The 23,869-nt window shown below is 43.4% G+C and overlaps 1 protein-coding gene across 3 annotated transcripts in view; it reads left to right on the top strand.

The window, feature by feature from the left end:
• FAT3 (FAT atypical cadherin 3) overlaps positions 1 to 23,869 on the top strand; it is a gene marked incomplete at both ends in the record, with an annotated part of 559,095 nt that overhangs the window by 456,688 nt on the left and 78,538 nt on the right. For all 3 annotated transcript variants that reach the window (XM_082845224.1, XM_082845225.1, XM_082845223.1), the window contains 4 exons: positions 797 to 4,870; positions 9,033 to 9,229; positions 10,245 to 10,398; positions 12,959 to 13,192. In XM_082845224.1, coding sequence (XP_082701350.1) covers positions 797 to 4,870; positions 9,033 to 9,229; positions 10,245 to 10,398; positions 12,959 to 13,192 — 4,659 coding nt within the window. The remainder of the gene's footprint in view (positions 1 to 796; positions 4,871 to 9,032; positions 9,230 to 10,244; positions 10,399 to 12,958; positions 13,193 to 23,869) is intronic.

Genomic DNA, 23,869 nt, shown 5'->3' with positions numbered 1-23,869 from the left:
CCTACAACCCTCTTCCTTTTTAAATTTTTTAAAATTTATTTATTTATTTTTGGCTGCGTTGGGTCTTCGTTGCTGCGTGTGGGCTTTGTCTAGTTGTGGCGAGCGGGGGCTACTCTTTGTTGCGGTGCGCGGGCTTCTCACTGCAGTGGCTTCTCTTGTTGCAGAGCATGGGCTCTAAGTGCATCGGCTTCAGTAGTTGTGGCACGTGGGCTCAGTAGTTGTGGCTTGCGGGCTCTAGAGCACAGGCTCAGTAGTTGTGGCGCATGGGCTTAGTTGCTCCGCAGCACGTGGGATCTTCCCGGACCAGGGATTGAACCTGTATCCCCTGCATTGGCAGGCGGATTCTTAACCATTGCACCACCAGGGAAATCCCTACAACCCTCTTTCTTATAATGTAGAACACAGAATTATGGCACTGGTTTCAGGATAAATGCCTTTTTATCAGTGTCATTGGCATGTGCCAGCCCAGTCTGGAAATAAGAAAATCCTAAGCAGGAAAGTCTTTCCTACAAACTCTCCTATTTCTCAGTTTGAATGTACACAGAGCTGTGTTGTTGTCCTTGGTAACCTGAATTAAGAAGATACTGATCTGAAATTCACAATTTACTGGAAAACTCATTTCAGTTGCTTTTGAATACCCCTAAAAGGGAAGTCTCTCGTTTTATTTCAGAATGAGGAGGAGTGAAAATGAATAATTGCTGTTGGCCATGTTGTGTAAAGTAGCCTTAAGATGAAGAGTTGATCTTCAGAAAATGACCCACTTGAACTCATTTCCCTGTTGATTTTTCTATTGTAGGGAACACTGGGAACACATTTAAGATAGAACCAGTCCTGGGCATCATCACTGTTTCTAAAGAGCCAGACATGACAACAATGGGTCAGTTTGTCCTGTCAGTCAAAGTCACGGATCAGGGTTCCCCGCCGATGTCTGCCACCGCGATTGTGCGAATTTCTGTCACCATGTCTGATAATTCTCACCCCAAGTTCACTCACAAAGACTACCAAGCAGAAGTAAATGAAAATGTTGATATTGGAACATCAGTCATTCTAATCTCTGCCATCAGTCAATCCACCCTCATTTACGAAGTCAAAGATGGAAACGTTGATGGGGTTTTCACCATAAATCCCTATTCTGGAGTCATCACCACACGCAAGGCACTGGATTACGAGCATACCTCCTCTTATCAACTCATTGTCCAGGCCACGAACATGGCAGGAATGGCTTCCAACATCACAGTCAATATTCAGGTTGTTGATGAAAATGATAATGCGCCAGTTTTTCTCTTTTCTCAGTATTCGGGTAGCCTAAGCGAGGCAGCCCCCATCAATAGCATCGTCAGGAGCTTGCACAACAGCCCGCTGGTGATTCGAGCCACCGACGCCGACAGCAATCGCAATGCTCTGCTTGTGTATCAGATTGTTGAGTCCACGGCCAAGAAGTTCTTCACAGTGGACTCCAGCACAGGTGCGATCAGAACAATCGCGAACCTGGACCATGAAACCATCGCCCATTTCCATTTTCATGTGCACGTGAGAGACAGTGGTAGCCCCCAGCTGACGGCAGAGAGTCCCGTTGAAGTCAACATAGAAGTGACAGATGTGAATGACAACCCACCTGTGTTCACTCAGGCCGTGTTTGAGACTGTCTTACTTCTACCTACCTATGTCGGAGTGGAGGTTCTGAAAGTTAGTGCCACGGATCCTGACTCCGAGGTGCCCCCAGAACTGACGTACAGCCTAATGGAAGGTAGCTTGGATCATTTTTTAATTGACTCAAATAGTGGAGTGCTCACTATTAAAAACAACAACCTCTCCAAAGATCACTACATGCTGATAGTTAAGGTGTCTGATGGAAAGTTCTACAGTACTTCCATGGTCACCATCTTGGTTAAAGAAGCCATGGACAGCGGCCTCCACTTTACGCAAAGCTTTTACTCCACCTCCATCTCAGAGAACAACACGAACATAACCAAAGTTGCTATTGTCAATGCGGTGGGAAATCGCCTTAATGAGCCCTTAAAGTACAGCATCTTAAACCCAGGAAATAAGTTCAAGATAAAATCTACCTCAGGGGTCATTCAGACCACCGGAGTCCCCTTTGACCGTGAAGAACAAGAGTTATATGAGCTGGTTGTGGAAGCCAGCCGAGAGCTAGACCATCTGCGGGTGGCAAGGGTGGTGGTCAGGGTCAACATCGAAGACATAAATGACAATTCTCCAGTCTTTGTGGGCCTCCCTTACTATGCTGCTGTGCAAGTTGACGCTGAGCCTGGCACCCTGATTTACCGAGTGACAGCCGTTGACAAAGACAAAGGTGCAAATGGAGAAGTGACCTACCTCTTACAGGATGACTATGGCCACTTTGAAATTAACCCTAATTCAGGGAAAGTTGTTTTAAAAGAAGCTTTCAACTCTGACTTGTCCAACATTGAGTATGGAGTCACCATCCTAGCCAGAGATGGTGGAAAACCCTCTTTGTCCACATCCGTGGAACTTCCCATCACTATTGTCAACAAAGCAATGCCTGTGTTTGATAAGCCTTTTTATACAGCGTCCATCAACGAAGACATCAGCGTCAACACCCCCATTCTAAGCATCAACGCCACCAGCCCAGAAGGCCAAGGCATCATATACATCATTATTGATGGGGACCTTTATAAACAATTTAACATCGACTTTGACACTGGGGTCCTGAAAGTCGTTAGCCCTTTGGATTATGAAATTACATCTGTTTACAAGTTGACAGTAAGAGCCAGTGATGCCCTTACTGGGGCCAGGGCTGAAGTCACCGTTGACTTGCTACTTAATGATGTCAATGACAACCCCCCTATTTTTGATCAACCCACGTACAATACAACGTTATCAGAAGCTTCTCTCATTGGGACACCTGTTTTACAAGTTGTCTCTACGGATGCAGACTCAGAAAACAATAAAATGGTCCATTATCAGATTGTCCAGGATACTTACAACAGCACAGATTATTTTCACATAGACAGCGCAAGTGGCTTAATCCTGACAGCGCGGATGCTGGACCATGAGTTAGTGCAGCACTGCACTTTGAAAGTCAGAGCCACAGATAATGGCTTCCCATCACTGAGCAGCGAGGTCCTGGTTCATATCTACATCTCGGACGTGAATGACAACCCTCCAGTCTTTAATCAGCTCATTTATGAGTCATATGTGAGTGAATTGGCCCCCCGGGGCCATTTTGTAACTTGTGTGCAAGCCTCCGATGCAGACAGCTCTGATTTTGACAGGTTGGAATACAGCATTTTATCTGGGAATGACCGGACGAGCTTTCTGATGGACAGCAAGAGTGGCGTCATCACGCTCTCCAACCACCGGAAGCAGCGGATGGAGCCTCTGTACAGTCTCAATGTGTCCGTCTCTGATGGGCTGTTCACTAGCACTGCCCAGGTGCATATCAGGGTCCTCGGGGCCAACCTGTACAGCCCTGCCTTTTCTCAAAGCACCTACGTAGCTGAGGTGAGAGAGAACACGGCTGCTGGGACAAAGGTGATTCACGTTCGAGCCACGGATGGGGATCCAGGGACATATGGGCAGGTCAGCTACGCCATCATCAATGACTTTGCTAAGGATCGATTCCTCATAGATGGCAATGGACAGGTCATCACAACAGAAAGGCTCGACCGGGAAAACCCTCTGGAAGGAGACATCAGTATTTTTCTGAGGGCCCTTGATGGCGGAGGGAGAACAACTTTCTGCACCGTGAGGGTGATTGTGGTGGACGAAAATGACAATGCCCCCCAGTTCACGACGGTGGAATACAGAGCCAGCGTCAGGGCAGATGTCGGACGGGGTCACCTGGTCACTCAGGTTCAAGCCATGGATCCAGACGATGGAGCGAATGCAAGGATTACTTATTCCCTCTATAGCGAGGCCTCGGTCTCGGTGGCTGACCTCCTGGAAATCGATCCTGACAATGGCTGGATGGTCACAAAAGGCCATTTTAACCAGCTGAAAAACACAGTGCTGTCCTTCTTTGTCAAAGCAGTGGATGGGGGCATTCCGGTGAAGCACTCCCTCATCCCCGTCTACATCCACGTTTTACCCCCTGAAACATTTTTGCCGTCCTTCACCCAGTCTCAGTACTCCTTCACCATTTCAGAAGATACAGCCATTGGGAGCACGGTGGACACCCTGAGGATTTTGCCCACTCAGAAAGTCAAGTTCAGCACAGTTAATGGGGAGCGGCTGGACAATAACAAAGGAGCTGTCTTCATCATAGAACAGGACACAGGCACCATCAAGCTGGACAAACGTCTTGACCATGAGATCAGCCCAGCTTTCCACTTCAAAGTAGCAGCCACTATACCCCTGGACAAGGTAGACCTTGTGTTCACGGTGGATGTAGACATCAAGGTACTGGATATGAATGACAACAAGCCAGTCTTTGAAACTTCAAGCTATGAGACGATCATCATGGAAGGGATGCCTGTGGGCACCAAACTCACGCAGGTGAGAGCCATCGATATGGACTGGGGAGCCAATGGGCAGGTCACCTACTCCCTCCACTCAGATTCCCAACCTGAAAAGGTGATGCAAGCGTTCAACATTGACAGCAACACGGGCTGGATCAGTACCTTGAGAGACCTGGATCACGAGACAGACCCCACGTTCACCTTCTCCGTGGTGGCCTCCGACCTCGGGGAGGCCTTCTCTCTTTCTTCCACAGCATTGGTCTCTGTCAGGGTGACGGATATAAATGACAACGCTCCGGTCTTTGCCCACGAGGTGTACCGAGGGAACGTGAAGGAGAGCGACCCTCCGGGCGAGGTGGTAGCTGTCCTCAGCACATGGGACAGAGACTCTTCTGACATCAATCGACAAGTGAGCTATCATATTACAGGTAAGTCTGTCACCCTTGCTTTTCACTATGTGCTCTGCTTTCTAAAGAAAGATGGAAGGTGGCAGAGGGGTAAGAGTAGGAGAGAAGAAGGAAGATGAGATGAGGGTTTGAAAAGTTATCTTACCTCTCTGGGGCTGAGGAAAATATCTGAGTAGCGTCAGTTTTTTAGTTGTTACTAACTCAGCCTTAGTTTGGAGTTCATTGTTTTGCCTATGACAGATTACCCAGATTGGTACTCAGTCCTTGAGTCAATTTTTATCATTTAAAAAAGAGTCCAGCCAAATATCTCAGTGGAAGAAATGAAAATAACAGCTCTTTTTTGATTGGGGGCAGGGGAATGTATGTTTTTTTTTAAGTATATGCCTTTCTCCTACTTTCTGTAGCAGTAAGAAAAATAAATAGCTTTACTTACAAGTCTTTCCTGGTAGTAAAAACTCAGATGCGTGCACGCACGCAACACACACATGTACAAATCAAAGGGCATGGTTTGACCTTTTGCTGAAAAATGTTCAATTATAACTCCAAGTCAAAGGGTATGTCTTCTGACATCACAATTTTCTTGGATCCCTTTTCTGTCTTTCCAGATAGTAAACAGCAGTTCAATAGGAAAGCCAAGGTAGACAAATGAGGTCACCCAGAGTGCCCAAAAAGCATCACCATTACTCTAAGGGGCAGAGGATCTCATGTCAGAGCGAAGAAGAGGTGTCACTGATCAGGAAGAGCTTTCTGGGGGTGACTGGCCTTAAACTGCAAAGGGGAGAGGGTTGGTGGTATGGGAGCAGTCTTCCTAAAAACTATTTGGGGGTTTTAAAGCTAATATTTTGATGTCATGACATTCAAAGGCAGAACGTAAGCAAAGTGCCAAAAGATTTTAAAGAATCCATCCGTACTTGTAGTCAGGTGGCCTCCCTTTAGAAAAACTACATTATTCAAAGAGAAAAATGAATTAATTAGAGTGCCCTCAGGGCACAGAATCTGCTTAAGTATGTTAGTGGGAAAGTTAATTAATCACTGCAGAATAAGATCCACAGAAGAGCATATGTGTCATTGCTCGGGACCACCACACCTCCCCTCCATAGCACTACTCTTTTTCTTTATGGAACGGTTTTCTTGGTGCTGTTTTCTGTTTAAAGGTCTTAATGCATTTGTGCTTTGTCTGAGACTGTTCATTGTGGGGTTTTTTTTCATTGAAATGTATATTTCTGCAGTAAAGACATGAGTGATAGTGGTAAGGAAAGAAAGGTGAGTAAAGCAACAACTTTGATTCATTTGCATTCAGTTTCAGACAAAAAGCTTCTTAGGCATTCTTTTTTTTTTTAAGTTTTTTAAAAATTTTTATTTATTTTTGGCTGCGCACAGGCTTTCTCTAGGTGGCGAGCGGGGGCCACTCTTCATTGCAGAGTGCGCGTTTCTCATTGTGGTGGCTTCTCTTGTTGTGGAGCATGGGCTCTAGGCATGCGGGCTCCAGTAGTTGTGGCTCGTGGGCTCTAGAGCGCAGGCTCAGTAGTTGTGGCGCGCAGGCTTAGTTTCCGCGGCATGTGGGATCTTCCCGGACCAGGGCTCGAACCCGTGTTTCCTGCATTGGCAGGCAAATTCTTAACCACTGCGCCACCAGGGAAACCCTTCTTAGGCATTCTGAGGATACTTTTCTATTTGGAAGAATGGTTAAATACTCAGCTTTAATTATTTACACATCGTCTCTGAATTCTCAGTGGATGGTTTAAGGGACCATCCCACTAACTTTACCAAAGTAATGAGAACAGAGTAGCTTCAAGCTACTGCCACTATTAGCCGTGCCAACCACCAACGGATTTTTATTAGATTTAACTTTTGCTCTTGATGTCACACAACTTGGCTGACCTGCCACTGATGAACAAAGGACGATTAATCATTTTATTTCGCAAAAGAGCAGTGTGGGCCTGCACCAGAAGCATTTAATAGAGAGGTTACATTTGTGCATGCTGAAATCATATTCAACTGAAGTAAAATTGCATCGTAGCCCGTGGTAGAGGAGAGTGATTTTCCAGGGAGGACCCCGTGCCTCACCAGAGCATGTTTCTCAGCCTCAACATTACTGGCATTGAGGGCTGGGTAAGTCTCTTTTGTGGCATTGTAGGATGATTACCAGCACCTCTGGTTTCTTTCCACTAGATTCCAGTAGCACCACCACCAGCATCACCCCTGATGTGACATTCAGAAATGTCTCTAGCTGACAAATGTCCCAGGGGTTTGCGCACAGCCACTGTCAGTTGAGTTGAGAACCAATGCCCTAGAGGAATGTGCAGCCCTCACCTTCTCTGCACTGTCTGCCCAGTACAGTCCATTTATCCTGTCATTGTTTTGCCAAAGTTTGGCCTCTGTGCACCAGTGCCAGATTAAATCTTGGAGACCGAGTTTGGGGTGAAGTAGAAAGAAATCGCTTTATTGCTTTGCCAGGCAAAGGGGGCCACAGCAGGTTAATACCCTCAAGACTGTGTGTCCCACCCTGGAGAGGGTAATGAAGAGTCGTCTAGTGTTCAAGGAGCAGGGCGTGATCAGCTCACAGACATTCTGATTGGCTGGTAGTGAGGTAATGGGGAGTCAGCTTCATCAACCTCCTGGTTCCAACCGGTCTGGGGTCTACGTGCTTGTGGGCAGCACACAGTTAAATTCTTCTACCTGGTGGAGGATTCAGTATCTGCAAAACAGCTCAAAGGACATGGCTCAGAATATTACCTATAGCCCTTGAGGAAGAATAAAGGCCTTGACTTTGTTTAATGGCTAAAGTATTATTATTTTGTCTTGCTTGACTGTTTTCCTTTCTTTCTGCATTTTCTCACTTCTCTGATTGAATTTATTCTTTGATTAAAGTTTTCCTACAGACAAAAGGCAGGTGGAGGTCTATTGTAGGAAGGCCTCACAGGGTCCTGCTTGGTTACAGTTGTTCCACACTGCTGAGCCCCTGGATGCCCGTCCCCCCCACCCCCCATGCCTTATATCCAGAGTGCAGTCTGGCGCTCAAGGTTCCACTACTTCTCACTCAGTCCCTCCGGCAGGACCATGGGTTTGCCCTCTGTTCTTTTACAGATTCATTGTCAGAAGATGAGGTGGCTCCACTTTTTCAGTGAAGCAGCAGCCAGCAGGCAGTAGGCTTTCCTTATTTATTTGTTTATTGTCAGTCTTCCCCATCAGAAAGTGAGCTCCACCACAAGAGCAGGGATTTTGGTCACTTTTGGCCACTGCTGTAGCCCCACTGCCTGGCACAGTGCCTGGCCCAGAGCAGGTGACAAATACGTGTGAATGCTCAAACAAACGAGACGGCGATGACCTAACTGGATTCCGGACTTCTTGCCAGTTGTCTCGTCCAGTCTTCCTCCGTGTTTGAAGTGACATTATTTCCCCCTGGAAGGTCAAGGTGGTTTTCTTCTTCCTTCCTCCAAGCTGCTTTTGTCTCCCTGTAATTCAGTGATGTGGGAAAGTCATATTGCTGGGACTACGTTCATTGTTTCAGCCTCATCAAGAGCGGTTCCACTCTAGCTTTTCTACGTGTTTCTTCCATTTTCACCAGCTTCACTGTGTTAAGTTTGATCTAATTGCAGTGCTTATCTTTGAACGGCTCCTTCAATGACCCTGCATTGGGGCTATTTAATCCTAATGGGTCTTCCTCTGTCACACAAACTTTTCTTCCCCAAACTTCAGTCCTTATAAGAAGAGCTGCGGTATGATAAAGGCTTCATTAAGATTCCTTAATAGAACTGACTGCCTTTCCTTGATTGCATGATCATCGGCTAATGAAATTGTCTTGGTAACAAGAGCTATAGTGTATTACATCCTCTCTTGAGACGAAGTGGAAAGACAGTTGTATCAGCCCGATGAGAAGATTGATTGTTCACAGTTTGAATTTGATTGTCCTTAAGGGGAGCTAAACAAGAGATCATCTCCAGCTTCTCTAAGTGCATTTTCTTCTCTTGGAAAGTTACTGTTTTACTTTCCACACAAGCCAAGCATATAAATATCGTGCTTTGTTGCAGGAGAGTCAAAAGGAAGTGAGTGTCCATTTTTTTTCAGCATCGTAAACGATGCAGTTTGAGAGGCACCTGGATGACCCCGCACAGGCCTCTTGCTGTAGGTGGAGATCAAAGCTTTTCATTTCACATCTTCAAAAACTCTTTTTTCACCACAGGAGGGAACCCCCGAGGAAGGTTTGCCCTGGGCCTGGTGCAGAGCGAATGGAAGGTCTACGTGAAGAGACCTCTAGATAGAGAAGAACAAGACATTTACTTCCTCAATATCACTGCCACTGATGGGCTCTTTGTCACTCAGGCCATGGTGGAAGTGACTGTCAGTGATGTGAATGACAACAGCCCAGTGTGTGATCAGGTGAGATTTGTGGCTGTGTCAGATATATCACTGCTTTTTACTCTGCTTATCTAAAATTAAGTCAAAACCCATTTCACTTTTCTCCTTAAGGCCAGGCTGCTTTCTCATCTTATCTCCTTAATTAACGAGCTCCAAATGGTTATAAGAGGGTAAGAGGCGGACTCTAGGATGAAATATTATAAACATGAAAAGAGTATAGTTAGCACGATCAGTACCTAATTCTGCCCACCAAAAAAATCAAACAAACAGAAAAATAAAACCAGGAGTCTCAAAATTAAATAATTTTTAAGGACTCATAAAGGACACTATGAATTTTTCTGTCTGAATCACCTATTTCATAAAAGAAGAACGGACCACTCAGAAGTATGAATTACTTTTTTTGTATAAGGTTACACAGCTGGTTGGTAGCAACGTTGGTAATGAAGCTGGGTCTCCAGACCCCTTATGAAGCCTTTCCACCACAGTTCAAAGCGTGACAGCGAATGCAAGGTGCCAGTAATTGATTTTATTTCCTTTCTTACCAAAGTTAAATCACCCTTCATTTACCTTTTCCTTACATGTGGATTGAGAGACAGTATTGGTGCTCTTTAGCTCAGAAAAGTGTTGCAAATAGATTTAGTCTCTCATGCTAATGCCAGATGTTAGTAGTGGCTCTTTAAAGAGTGGAAGGGTCCCAAGGACTGAGAGGGCATGATCAATATGTGATGTGGGTCATGGTTCCACAGGGGTGGGGATTTTTGTCTGTTTTCTTCTCCGTTGTACTTCTAGCATCTCAGTGGTACCTAGCACACAGTAGGTGCCCAATCAGTAGTTGTTGATGACGAGCATGGGAGGCGCAAAGCAAGAGATATTCTCTGTTTCATCATATGGTATAAGATGATTCTGTGGTAAAGGAAAAACATAGCTGAAGATAAATTATGCGAATGCATTTTTAAAGAAATCATTTATAATGCTAAATATGACAATTGCCCCACAAACACTAATGATTCAATTCCCTTTCTTTACCTTTGCCTAGGTTGCATATACAGCATTATTTCCCGAAGACATTCCATCAAACAAAATCATCCTGAAGGTCAGTGCCAAGGATGCTGATATTGGATCCAATGGAGATATACGATACTCACTCTATGGATCTGGAAACAATGAATTTTTTCTAGATCCACAAAGTGGTAAGGCGAAATTTATTCTTTGGGTAAATGCCATTGTTAATCCACGAGAGAAGTTAAACTCTCACATGGTCTTATCACTAGGGGGTAGTTAGTATACAAGAGCCTTGATATGATGCCCTGCTATCTTGGACTCTTAAGAAATACCAGTAGCACATGGTGTTTGGAGGACAGAAACCTCACGTGGCCTATAAAACTTGCCCTGACTTTACCTACATTTAGCAGCACCAAGTAATCGGATGTGTCTGTTTGCTTCTCCTCTTTCTCATAGCCATGAGTTAAAGCAGCTGACCTATAAATAGTATAAATAGAATTCTATCACAAATGTAAGTTTCCATGCAAACCAGACAGAAGTGCATAGTAAGGAGAGTTTTGCCCTGTTGAAATCCCTTTTGGGGATTTCATCCATAGGGATGAAACATCCCTATGTTTACATCCCTATGGTTTACATCCATAGGGATGCTTATTAACATACTTGTCTGTTTAGTTTTTTTTTTTTTTGCGGTACGCGGGCCTCTCACTGTTGGGGCCTCTCCCGTTGTGGAGCACAGGCTCCGGACGCGCAGGCTCAGCGGCCATGGCTCACGAGCCCAGCCGCTCCACGGCATGTAGGATCTTCCCGGATCGGGGCATGAACCCGTGTACCCTGCATCAGCAGGCGGACCCTCAACCACTGCGCCACCTGGGAAGCCCTTGTCTGGTTTCTATTCATCATTCCTGTCTAGTTTCTCCAAAGCTATGAGTCCTCAGACTTGCTTACATATTGAGGTAAAATTTATAAGGTGAAAGGTTATGTACCCTAAAGGCAGATGCCCGCATTGAAGGCCATAGATAATGGAAAAGGCATTTTCTATGGAGGTAAATTATCTCAGTGTTGTGTATTGGATGGCCCATCCATTGACAATTTTTAAATGACGTGTAAAGATTGAATAATTTGCATATTTCCAGTGTTGTGTTCATCATAATGAACAACAACTAATTTCTGAGTCTCCAGAAGGTATTAGTTCCTCCCTAGCTCTCTCCCATGTCTGGTGCATCTTACTGGGAAGGGCTTAGCTACATAACAATACGCTACTTGGCTAAAGAGGCCTGGCAATTTTTTATTGAATAGGTAACATTTATTAACTACTAGACCTAAAAGTACCTTATGGGATATTTGTGTTCGATTCCAAGATGAACCAAACAAAGCATCCCCAAGAGATATTGTAACCCAGTGGAGAAGACAGAGCTGTAAGTCAATACTAATAATAACAGAAATAACAATAATAGTGAAAGACAGAATGAGTGCCCGGGAGAGAGATCAGGAGAGATATATCTGGGCACAGAGGAAGAAGTAGCTAATATTCTGATAAGAGGGAAGGAGAACCTTTTAAAGCAGAGCTGGCATTTGAAATGAGCCAGGATTCTAGGAGCTAAAGCAGGACACTGCCGGTCACGGGGGCAGCGTGGGCAGAGAGCACGGCACATCCAGGGACAGCTGTGTACAACATTGTCACTGGTCAGAGGAGCCACAGAATGGCTCGTGAGAAAAGTGGTGGAAAAACAACTTTAGGTCAGATTTTGGAGGGTCTTGAATGCCCAACTGAAAAACCCCTGGGTGTTTTGGAGAAGGGGAGAATGATCCAGGCTAGATTTGAGAACTGGCTGCAGTCAGGAAGCCATAGGAGGGACAGCTTTATAAGTATAGATGGCTTCGTCCCAGTGACTTCTACTGATTTTGTTAAGAGTACATAATAATACTTCATGAGTCCTAATTTTCACCAAACAGTATTTATTCAGCTCTGTCATTGTGCTTATTGCCATCATCCATTGAAATTTAGGTAGCAAGAATAACAAAATCCCCACAGGGGCTGACACTCGGGACCAGTACAGCTATCTGAGTGATTAAAATACAGACATAACCTCCCTCCATGTTGGTTGCCAAAGAGATGCTGCTTTAAGCTTCTCAGATAAGCCCCCACTGGAATCCTCCCCCAACAGCCACAGGCCCTACCACTTTCCAGCAAGTGGGGTTCGCCTGGCACAGTAGGACTCCTTCATGACCTCTTTCTGCTAAAGCCAGCCTGTTTCGACTGTTTTTCTCTAAAAGATGGGGTAAAAAAAAATGTTAAATATCTGGAAGGAGACAGACTGCCCCTTCTGAGTTTACAAATCATGGACCTGATTGACCGTTAGAGAACTAAGGATACTGGTCCATTTTTCATGCTTTTTTTCTGGAGAAAATCCAGAAACAAGGCCGATCTCCAGAGCAGTTCTTGAGATGTTTAAAGAGGTGTGGAGCTTCTCCATGCTGCCAAGAGAAGGAATCCCTGAAACAAGAGTCTTCACAGTGGGATTAATTCATCTGAAGGTCGTACAGTTGGTTTTTTGTTGCGTCCAGAATCCCATCACTTTTCCCCTGATGCTTAAAAAAATTGAACTTGCTCGATTTTTCAAAGCATGACGCACTGGAGCCAGATGTCAGCGATCCTTCCTGTACTGGGGATTCTGTATGTACAATAAGTGATTCTCTGCTCTTCAAAGAAAGACAGTTTTTGAAAAGCTACGTCATTTATTTTCACAGGTGAGTTAAAAACTTTGGCTCTGTTGGACCGGGAGAGGGTCCCTGCATACAGCCTCATCGCCAGGGCCACCGACGGGGGTGGCAGGTTCTGCCAGTCTGACGTCCATCTGATCCTGGAGGATGTGAACGATAACCCCCCAGTGTTTTCGTCCGACCACTATAACGCCTGTGTCTATGAGAACACAGCCACCAAGGCTCTGTTGACCAGAGTTCAAGCAGTAGATCCCGATGTCGGTAAGTCAGCTGCACTGATGGGATGCCTCCCTGTTTGTACATCTGACACATCTTCAGGTGCTACCTGTCCTTTAGTTTCATCAGCCCACCCTGGCTCCTTACCATGAAAACAAGTACATTAAACCACATTTCAGCTCTTCCACTGACACACTTCATATGCACAAGAGAACTCTGCAAGGCATCTTCCCGCCTCTTTCTAGGATTTGAAGAAGCGATACTATGAATTCCTTTACCTTTTAACAAAGATCTTGGGGTTTGCACTTTTTTTAACCTTTAGCATAAAAATAATAGCTTTCTTACTTGCCCATTCCTCCTGAACATAGTTAAAATGCTGTGTTGTGTGGCAGGGAGAATTCATTTCCATTTCCATAAAGAATTGCATCCCATGCTTTAGCTGAAATACGGCAATCTCGATTTATGGTGGTACCCCATAGTGCAAAGACCAATTACGAAATGTGCTGCCAGTCCAATGTGGACTTTTTTTAACTGCCGTTTTCCAGAGTATTTTGCTCATATAAACTGACATTACTAGGAGGGGTGTGGGTGTGGGCGATAAGAAGGAATTAGAATTGAAAGTTGCTAATAAAGTTTGTGTTCCAATCCACTTTACATAATGAGATGGTGAGTTAGAAAAGATCGGAGTTAATTGCTAGGTAGTCCTTCTGAGAATGCATAAGTTATTGAGGTGACTGCATGATGGAATCTAAATACGAAAGGGCATATAGACAGCCTCTTGGTTGTGCATTTTAAGAGCTGTAAATCAGGGGACTGGGGGATGATGGGGTGTGTCTGTTATGCTAAACAGGCCTTTATATAATTCAGGGTCTTATTGCTTAATTCTGAATTGAAAGAAAAATTATTGGACTAATGGAAAAGTAAATACATGATAATTAGTTGAAAACAAATGTAGAGCCCAGGGTCTCTGCATATTTCCCCTTAGAGAAATTAGTGGCTACACTATGAATTATTGTTCTTACCTCATTAGCATAATTTCTGAGGCTGAGAACCAACCCTTTAAAAATCTGCATATTGTAAAGCTTGGTAAAAAAAAAAAGATAAACAGGAAAAGACTCTTTTCATTTTGACTGTGCCACGTGGCTTATGGGATCTTAGCTCCCCGACCAGGGATCAAACCCGGGCCCTTGGCAGTGAAAGCGCCGAGTCCTAACCACTGGACCACCAGGGAACTCCGGAAAAGACTCTTTTATTGATTTATAATTATGTAATACTTACAAATACTCTTTTTTAAATGAGTATTGGAAAACATTCTGTGGACTCTTGATAGCAGACTTTTGGGGAAAAGAGGACAGAAATCATGCAAATGAATCATTAATAATTTAAATTTGACTCTGAGAATGTGTAATTGGGCCAGAGATGAAATTTTAAGATCTAAAAATGTTTTAATTTAAACTAAAATTTCAATTTTAAGATATTGGAGTTTTTCTACTCACCTCCTTCCTAAAGGAACTGGGTATGCTCTATGTACTAGAGATTGTACAGAACACACTGGGAGTCTGATCAGTGCACATTATGTTTCAGACAGTGGAGGTGGGGAGAGGTTATTGACTCACAGATGTGGTTGTGCTGGAGGGTATGCAGTTAGCTCCGTCCTTCTCACTTCTTCTGAGTCAGCTGTCCGGGTTGGCAGTTGGGGAAGAAGGGTTGACCAGACTCTGGGCATTAGCAGGACAGAGATGATAAAGTCTTTCAAAGACCAAACCCAGAATAACGACCTTATCGGCACCTCCCTCTGCTCATTTGCACTAATTAGCAAAAAATTAGCTTACGCTCAGAGCTTCAGACAGACACGGAGTTATGAGCGCTGCTCATATAAGATGTGTTCACCAGGCTATTGTATTCGCTTCCGGAAAACCAGAGCATAGGATACCAGATTCTGGGTCATATTCTCAGTTTTTGTAGAATTCATTTAGCTTTAAAAAAATAAAAACTAAGACAGCCGGAAAAGAACAAATGAACACCTCTAAAAAGGCAAGCTGAGCACCTGCTATTTCCAGGCACCATGCTGAGGAGGTGGGTGTGAAGGTCTAGGTCAGAGCCTGCAGGGGGATTCCAGAGTCAAACCCGCATTCTCCAGAGTCCCGGGTGTCAGTGACTGGGGGCTCATGCCATTTTCATTAGCAGCCTGCTTCCCCATTTCTCCGTCTTCTGTAAGGCAGCACAGAGGAGCGTTGAGCCGCATACTGAGATGACCAGTGTGTGGAGTGGGCGAATCATCTGGTGGCCAAACTCAGCCTCTGGCCTGAAGCTGAGTTTGCACATGAATCGTTAAGACTGAATCCAGCCCTCCAGTATCTTTAGTTTGGCTTACATACAGTGTTCCAAAAAGTTTGAATTAATTAATTGTCAATAAAAGTCAAGAGATACTGATTTGAATTTTCAATTTCTGGCATTTTCTAAAAACAGCACTCAGAAGACTCAGCAATTCCAGGTGCACAGTCCCACCATGGTAGGAGCCTAGTAGCAGCTGCCTCCTTGATACCAGCCAGTTCTCACCCTCCCAATCCCCAGCCACCTCACTTCCTTATGTTACCACCTGACTTCATAGGCCCCTCTCTAAAGTGACAAGGAAATGTCTGATTTTTAAAGAACTTCTAATTTTGAAATAATCATAGGTTCACAGGAAATTGCCAAAAACAAAAATGTACAGGAGGTGGCGTGTACTTTTCACCCAACCCTTTCTCCCAATGATACCATCTTGCATAACTGTAGTACACTCAGATTTTGGCGCAGGTGCGTGTGTGTGTGTGTGGTTGTGTGTGTGTGTGTGTGTGTGTGTGTGGGTGGGTGTGTGGGTGTGGTTGTGTGTGTGTGTTTGTGTGTGCGTGTGTGTGTGTGGTTGTGTGTGTGTGGGGGTGGTTGTGTGTGGGTGGTTGTGTGTGGGTGGTTGTGTGTGGGTGGTTGTGTGTGGGTGTGGGTGTGGTTGTGTGTGGGTGTGGTTGTGTGTGGTTGTGTGTGTGTGTGGTTTTATGCAGCTTTATCACCTGTGAAGCTTCATGTAACCACCACGCCCACCTCCGCACACTTCCTTCCCAGTTTCTAACCCTTGGCAACCACTAATCTCCGTATCTATAATTTTGTTATTTCACAAATGTTATTTAAATGGAATCGTGTAGTTTGTCACCTTTTAAAAATGGCCTTTTTCACTCAGCATCATTCCTTTGAGATCCATCCAAGTGGTCTAACTGGTTTCTGACCCTAGTGAAGAACATTGGTTCCATTTGTAAAAATGACAGGGCTATTTGGTTCATGAAACTTCTTTTGTTAAGCATATTCCTTTACCTAAAGTTACAAACGATTTCAACAGCATTTGGCTGCAGTATATACTAAGTCACTATAAACTGCAGAGAAAAGACAAAGATATATTAATCTGAAATCCGATTCCATTGCTTCGTAAATTCAAAATGCTTACAGTGACTTGCTAACCTTTCATATCCTGGTTTCCTAATTTTAAAAAATATTATTGCTTTTAGCCAAACAACTCTTTTCCTATGCCAAATTCATTATTCATAATGAACCAACTGCCTAGGTCAGGAATAAAATAAAAACAGAGGAAGACAAGACCATTTTAGCACCCAATTTATGAGTTCTAAGAAATAGCCTGGCAACTGTCTAGATTTCAGCGTTAAATTCTTAGTTTTCCTGTAAAATGGAAACATCCTCAATCCCATGAACTAATGACATGACTTTAAGACCTAACATTTACAAAAATTTAATACTTTCAGTAAAGATTAGGAGACTTTTTGTTGCACCACCTCTTTGGGGTTAATATTTTACTATTTACCGTACCTCTTAAGACAGGAATTGTGTCCAGGTTCTCAATTTTGAGGGTTTTTTAAGCTAGCAAATGGAATATGCAGAGGTGAAAATTGGAGCTAAAATCTGTGACCATTTTAGGCAAAGTGACATGGAAATAAAATGTAAACTTGCACTGGAAAATATGCCAGAGACCATGATTTATTGAGAGGCGAATGTCCAGATATTTGAGATTCAAGAGGACATATTTTTCCTCTTATGGATCAGGGACATAAAGCAAGGAAATGTTCTAATGAGCAACTCACCCCTTTCCTGTAAAATATTTCCTACAAAGGTTAGAACTTCTTTCAGGGATTTTGGAGAAACTTGGAAGCTTGTAACATTCATTACATTTATTTTCCATTCAATATAACTGATATTTAATGAGTAGCTACGTAGCAGGCATTCTGGAAGGAACGATACAAGGAATGTGCAGTGACAGGCCCAGGTTCTATGCAGTAGTGAAGGGCATAAATCAGCAACACATAGACCTTGAATAAAAGGCATAGCTCGCAGAATGAATGGGATTCAACAGGCAGAGGGAGAAAGGCCTTCAGGAAAACAGGAACCAGGAGGATGAAGTTGCAAAGCTGGGAAACTCTGGACCCAATTAAATAGTTGGGAGATCATCACATGGTCAAGGACAGAGAGAAGGCAGTGAGATGAGAGAAGGCATCTGGGCCTGATTGTGGTGGTTCACAAAGACCAGGAATTGTGTGCTTAAACCAATAGATAGAAAAGAAACACGGAGCACTTTGGAGAAAAGAAATTCATCAGTTCTGGGTTTGGGAAATGCTAATCTGATAGGAGCATCTAACATGGGCGTTAGGAAATCTTCTAGGAGAGTATCAAGAAAGATCACAGGGGCCAAAATTCGAGTAGTAGCTTTGAGCTTTAAAAGGAAGAAGCAGGGACTTCCCTGGTGGTCGAGTGGCTAAGACTCCATGCTCCCAATGCAGGGGGCCCAGGATTGATACCTGGTCAGGGAACTAGATCCCCCATGCCACAACTAAGAGTTCACATGCCATAACTAAAGATCCCGCATGCTGCAATGAAGATCCTACACATGGCAACAAAGATACCGCATGCCGCAACTAAGACCCGGCACAGCCAAATAAATAAATAAAAGGAAGGGGCAGAGGAGAGAGAGATTTTACATGTGAAATCTGTCGATTTTGGTACTGACTGGATTGAAGGCACAATGGACAGGCTAGACAAGAACTCAAACTCGTGCACCAGGTGCAAGTGCTGTTTGCATAGAAATAGCTTAGGTGGCCTGAAGCAGGACCTGGTGTAGAAAGCTGAAAAACTGGAGACACATTGGGAATTAAAGTACAGTCCTTCAGGAAAAAGTCAGGAATAAAGATAATAAGTTTGTTAATCATGACAGAGTAGGGAGGCTTCGCCTTTGAGTGGTTTACAGTCATAGTGGGAAACAGGCAAGCACAAAAGAACATTCAAAGAAAAATGGAATCAATGTTATAAGAGAGTTGCATCTGTAAAAGTAGGAATTTTGCTTATTTTTAAATTTAATTTCTATTTTATATTGGACTACAGTTGATTTACAATGTTGTGTTAGTTTCAGGTGTACAGTAAAGTGATTCAGTTATACATATACCTATATTCATTCTTTTGCAGATTTTTTCCCATATAGGTTATGACAGAATATTGAGTAGAGTTCCCTACACTATACAGTAGGTCTTTGTTGATTATCTGTTTTATATATAGTAGTGTGTATATGTTAATCCCAGACTCCTGATTTATCCCTCCTCCCATGTTTCCCCTTTGGTAATCATAAGTTTGTTTTCAAAGTCTGTGAGTCTGTTTCTGTTTTGTAAATAAGTTCATTTGTACCATTCTTTTAGATTCCACATATAAGCAATATCATATGATATTTGTCTTTCTCTGTCTGACTTACTTCACTTAGTATGATAATTTCTAGGTCCATCCATGTTGCTGCTAATGACATTATTTCATTCTTATTTGTGGCTAAGTAATATTCCATTGTATATATGTACAACATCTTTTTGTCCATTCCTCTCTCAATGGACATTTAGGTTGCTTACATGTCCTGGCTTTGTAAATAGTGCTGCAATGAACATTGGGGTGCATGTATCTTTGGGATTATGATTTTCTCCAGAAAAAATAGGGATTTTTGTAACGATTAGTCAATACATGTAAAATGCTAGCACAGATCCCTGTGGGAACATGAAAACATGAGCAATGAATTTCCAAGTGGGACAATTCAGGAAGGATTCACAAAGTGGTATTAGCATTTAAGTTGGGTTTTAAGGGTTGGGGCTTTTCAGAGACCTTCAAGATGTCAGAAGAGTAAGGCGAGGCAATCACCTTCCTCCCCACACATACACCAGAAATACATCTACATGTGGAACAACTCCTACAGAACACCTACTGAACGCTGGCAGAAGACCTCAGACCTCCCAAAAGGCAAGAAACTCCCCACGTACCTGGGTAGGGCAAAAGAAAAAACAGAGACAAAAGAATAGGGACGGGACCTGCACCAGTGGGAGGCAGCTGTGAAGGAGGAATGGTTTCCACACACTAGGAAGCCCCTTCACTGGCGGAGATGGGGGGTGACAGGGGGGAAGCTTCGGAGCCATGGAGGAGAGCACAGCAACAGGGATGCAGAGAGCAAAGTGGAGAGATTCCCGCACAGAGGATCGGTGCCGACCAGCCCTCACCAGCCCGAGAGGCTTGTCTGCTCACCCGCTGGGACGGGCGGGGGCTGGGAGCTGAGGCTTGGGCTTCAGAGGTCAGATCCCAGGGAGAGGACTGGGGTTGGCTGCGTGAACACAGCCTGAAGGGGGCTAGTGCGCCACAGCTAGCCGGGAGGGAGTCCGGGAAAAGGTCTGGAACTGCGGAAGAGGCAAGAGACCATTGTTTCCTGGTGCCTGAGGAGAGGGGATTCAGAGCACCACCTAAACGAGCTCCAGAGACAGGCGTGAGCCGTGACTACCAGGGTGGACACAAGAGAGGGGCATGAAATGCTAAGGCTGCTGCTGCAGCCACCAAGAAGCCTGTGTGCGAGCACAGGTCACTATCCACACCTGCCCTCCCGGGAGCCTGTGCAGCCCGCCACTGCCAGGGTCCCAGGATCCAGGGACAACTTCCCCGGGAGAACACACGGCGTGCCTCAGGCTGGTGCAACATCACGCTGGCCTCTGCCGCCGCAGGCTCACCCCGCATCCATACCCCTCCCTCTCCCCGGCCTCAGTGAGCCAGAGCCCCCGAATCAGCTGCTACTTTAACCCTGTCCTGCCTGAGTGAAGAACAGACACCCTCAGACGACCTACACGCAGAGGCGGGGCCAATCCAAACCTGAACCCCAGGAGCTGTGCGAACAAAGAAGAGAAAGGGAAATCTCTCCCAGCAGCCTCAGGAGCAGCAGATTAAATCTCCACAATCAACTTGATGTACCCTGCATCTCTGGAATACCTGTATAGACAATGAATCATCCCAAAATTGAGGCGCTGGACCTTGGAAGCAATGATATATATTTCTTTTTTTTGTTTTCCTTTTTCTCTTTCTGTGAGTGTGTATGTGTATGCTTCCTCAAGTGATTTTGTCTGTATACCTTTGCTTTTACCATTTGTCCTAGGGTTCTGTCTGTCTGTTTACTTTTATTTTTATTTTTTTAAGTATAGTTTTTAGCACTTGTTATCATTGATGGATTTGTTTTGTCATTTGGTTGGACTCTTCTTTCTTTCTTTTCTTTTTTTTAAATTAATTTTTAATATTTTCTTTTATTTTAATTACTTTCTTTTCTTTTCTTTTCTTTCTTTCATTCTTTTTTCCTCCCTTTTCTTCTGAGCCATGTGGCTCACAGGGTCTTGGTGCTCTGGCCAGGTATCAGGCCTGTGCTTCTGAGGTCGGAGAGCCAAGTTCAGGACATTGGTCCACCAGAGATCTCCCAGCTCCACGTAATATCAAACTGTGAAAGCTCTCCTAGAGATCTCCACCTCAATGCTAAGACTCAGCTCCACTCAACCATGAGCAAACTACAGTGCTGGACACCCTATGCCAAATAACTAGCAAGACAGGAACACAACCCCACCCATTAGCAGAGAGGTTGCCTAAAATCATAATAAGGTGACAGACACCCCAAAATACACCACTGGACGAGGTCCTGCCCACCAGAAACCCAATATGCAGCCTCATCCACCAGAAAATAGGCACTACTCCCCTCCACCAAGAAGCCTACACAACCCACTGAACCAACCTTAGCCACTGGGGGCAGACATCAAAAACAATGGGAACTACGAACCTGCAGCCTGTGAAAAGGAGACCCCAAACACAGTAAGTTAAGCAAAATGAGAATACAGGGAAACACACAGAAGATGAAGTAGTAAAGTAAAATCCCACCAGACCAAACAAATGAAGAGGAAATAGGCAGTCTACATGAAAAAGAATTCAGAGTAATGATAGTAAAGATGATCCAAAATCTTGGAAATAGAATGGAGAAAATACAAGAAACATTTAAAAAGGACCTAGAAGAACTAAAGAGCAAATAAACAATGGTGAATAACACAATAAATGAAATTATTCTCTAGAAGGGATCAATAGCAGAATAACTGAGGCAGAAAAACGGAGAAGTGACCTGGAAGATAAAATAGTGGAAATAACTACTGCAGAGCAGAAAAAAGAAAAAAGAATGAAAAGAATTGAGGACAGTCTCAAAGACCTCTGGGACAACATGAAACACACCAACATTTGAATTACAGGGGTCCGAAAGAGAAGAGAAAAAGAAAGGGACTGAGAAAATATTTGAAGATATTATAGTCGAAAACTTCCCTAATATGGGAAAGCAAATAGTCAATCAAGTCGAGAAAATGCTGAGAGTCCCATACAGGGTAAATTCAAGGTGAAACATACCAAGACACATATTAATCAAACTATCAAAAATTAAATACAAAGAACAAATATTAAAAGCAGCAAGGGAAAAACAACAAATAACATACAAGGGGATCCCCATAAGGTTAACAGCTGATCTTTCAGCAGAAACTCTGCAAGCCAGAAGGGAGTGGCAGGACATATTTAAAGTGATGAAAGCCTACAACCAAGATTACTCTACCCAGCAAGGATCTCATTCAGATTCCACGGAGAAATTAAAACCTTTACAGACAAGCAAAACCTAACAGAGTTCAGCACCACCAAACCAGCTTTGCAACAAATGCTAAAGGAACTTCTCTAGGCAGGAAACTCAAGAGAACGAGAAGACCTACAATAAAAAACCCAAGACAATTAAGAAAATGATAATAGGAACATAGATATCGATAATAACCTTAAATATAAATGGGTTAAATGCTCCAACCAAAAGACATAGACTGGCTGAATGGATACAAAAACAAGACCCATATATATGCTGTCTACAAGAGACCCACTTCAGACCTAGGGACACATACAGACTGAAAGTGAGGGGGTGTAAAAGATATTCCATGCATATGGAAATCAAAAGAAAGCTGGAGTAGCAATTATCATATCAGACAAAACAGACTTTAAAAAAAAGACTATTACAGGAGACAAAGAAGGACACTACTTAATGATCAATGGACAATCCAAGAAGAAGATATAACAATTGTAAATATTTATGCACCCAACATAGGAGCACCTTAATACATAGGCAAATGCTAACAGCCATAAAAGCAGAAATCGACAGTAATACACTCATAGTAGGGGACTTTAACACCCCACTTTCACCAATGGACAGATCTTCCAAAACGAAAATAAATAGGGAAACACAAGCTTTAAATGATACATTAAACAAGATGGACTTAATTGATATTTATAGGACATTCCATCCAAAAACAACAGAATACACTTTCTTCTCAAGTACTCATGGAGCATTCTCCAGGATAGATCATATCTCAGGTCACAAATCAAGCGTGGTAAATGTAAGAAAATTGAAATCATATCAAGTATCTTTTCTGACCACAATGCTTTGATACGAGATATCAATTACAGGAAAAAATCTGTACATAATACAAACACATGGAGGCTAAACAATACACTATGAAATAGCCAAGAGATAACTGAGGAAATCAAAAAAATCCTAGAAACAAATGACAATGAAAACACAATGAACCAAAACCTATGGGATGCAGCAAAAGCAGTTCTAAGCAGGAAGTTTATAGCAATATAATCCTACCTCAAGAAACAAGAAACATCTCAAATAAACAACCTAACTTTACACCTAAAGCAATTAGGGAAAGAAGAACAAAAAGACACCAAAGTTAGCAGACGAAAGAAATCATAAAGATCAGATCAGAAAAAATGAAAAAGGAATGAAGGAAACAATAGCAAAGATCAATAAAACTAAAACCTGCTTCTCTGAGAAGATAAACAAAATTGGTAAACAATTAGCCACACTCATCAAGAAAAAAGAAGACTGAAATCAATAGAATTAGAAATGGAAAAGGAGAAGTAACAACTGATATTGCAGAAATACAAAGGATCATGAGAGTTTACTATAAGCAACTATATGCCAGTAAAATGGACAACCTGGAAGAAACTGACAAGTTCTTAGAAAAGCACAACCTTCCAAGACTGAACCAGGAAGAAATAGAAAATATAAACAGACCAATCACATACACAAGCACAGGACCAGATGGCTTCACAGACGAATTATATCAAACATTTAGAGAATAGCTAACACCTATCCTTCTCAAACTCTTCCAAAATATAGCAGAGGGAGGAACACTCCCAACCTCATTCTACAAGGCCACCATCACCCTGATACCAAAACGAGACAAAGATGTCACAAAAAAAGAAAACTACAGGCCAATATCACTGATGAACATAGATGCAAAAATCCTCAACAAAATACTAGCAAATAGAATCCAACAG

The sequence above is a fragment of the Leucopleurus acutus genome, assembly GCF_964270905.1.
Source record: "Leucopleurus acutus genome assembly, chromosome: 8".
NCBI lineage: Eukaryota > Metazoa > Chordata > Mammalia > Artiodactyla > Delphinidae > Leucopleurus > Leucopleurus acutus.
This window is presented reverse-complemented; position numbering and strand designations above follow the sequence as displayed.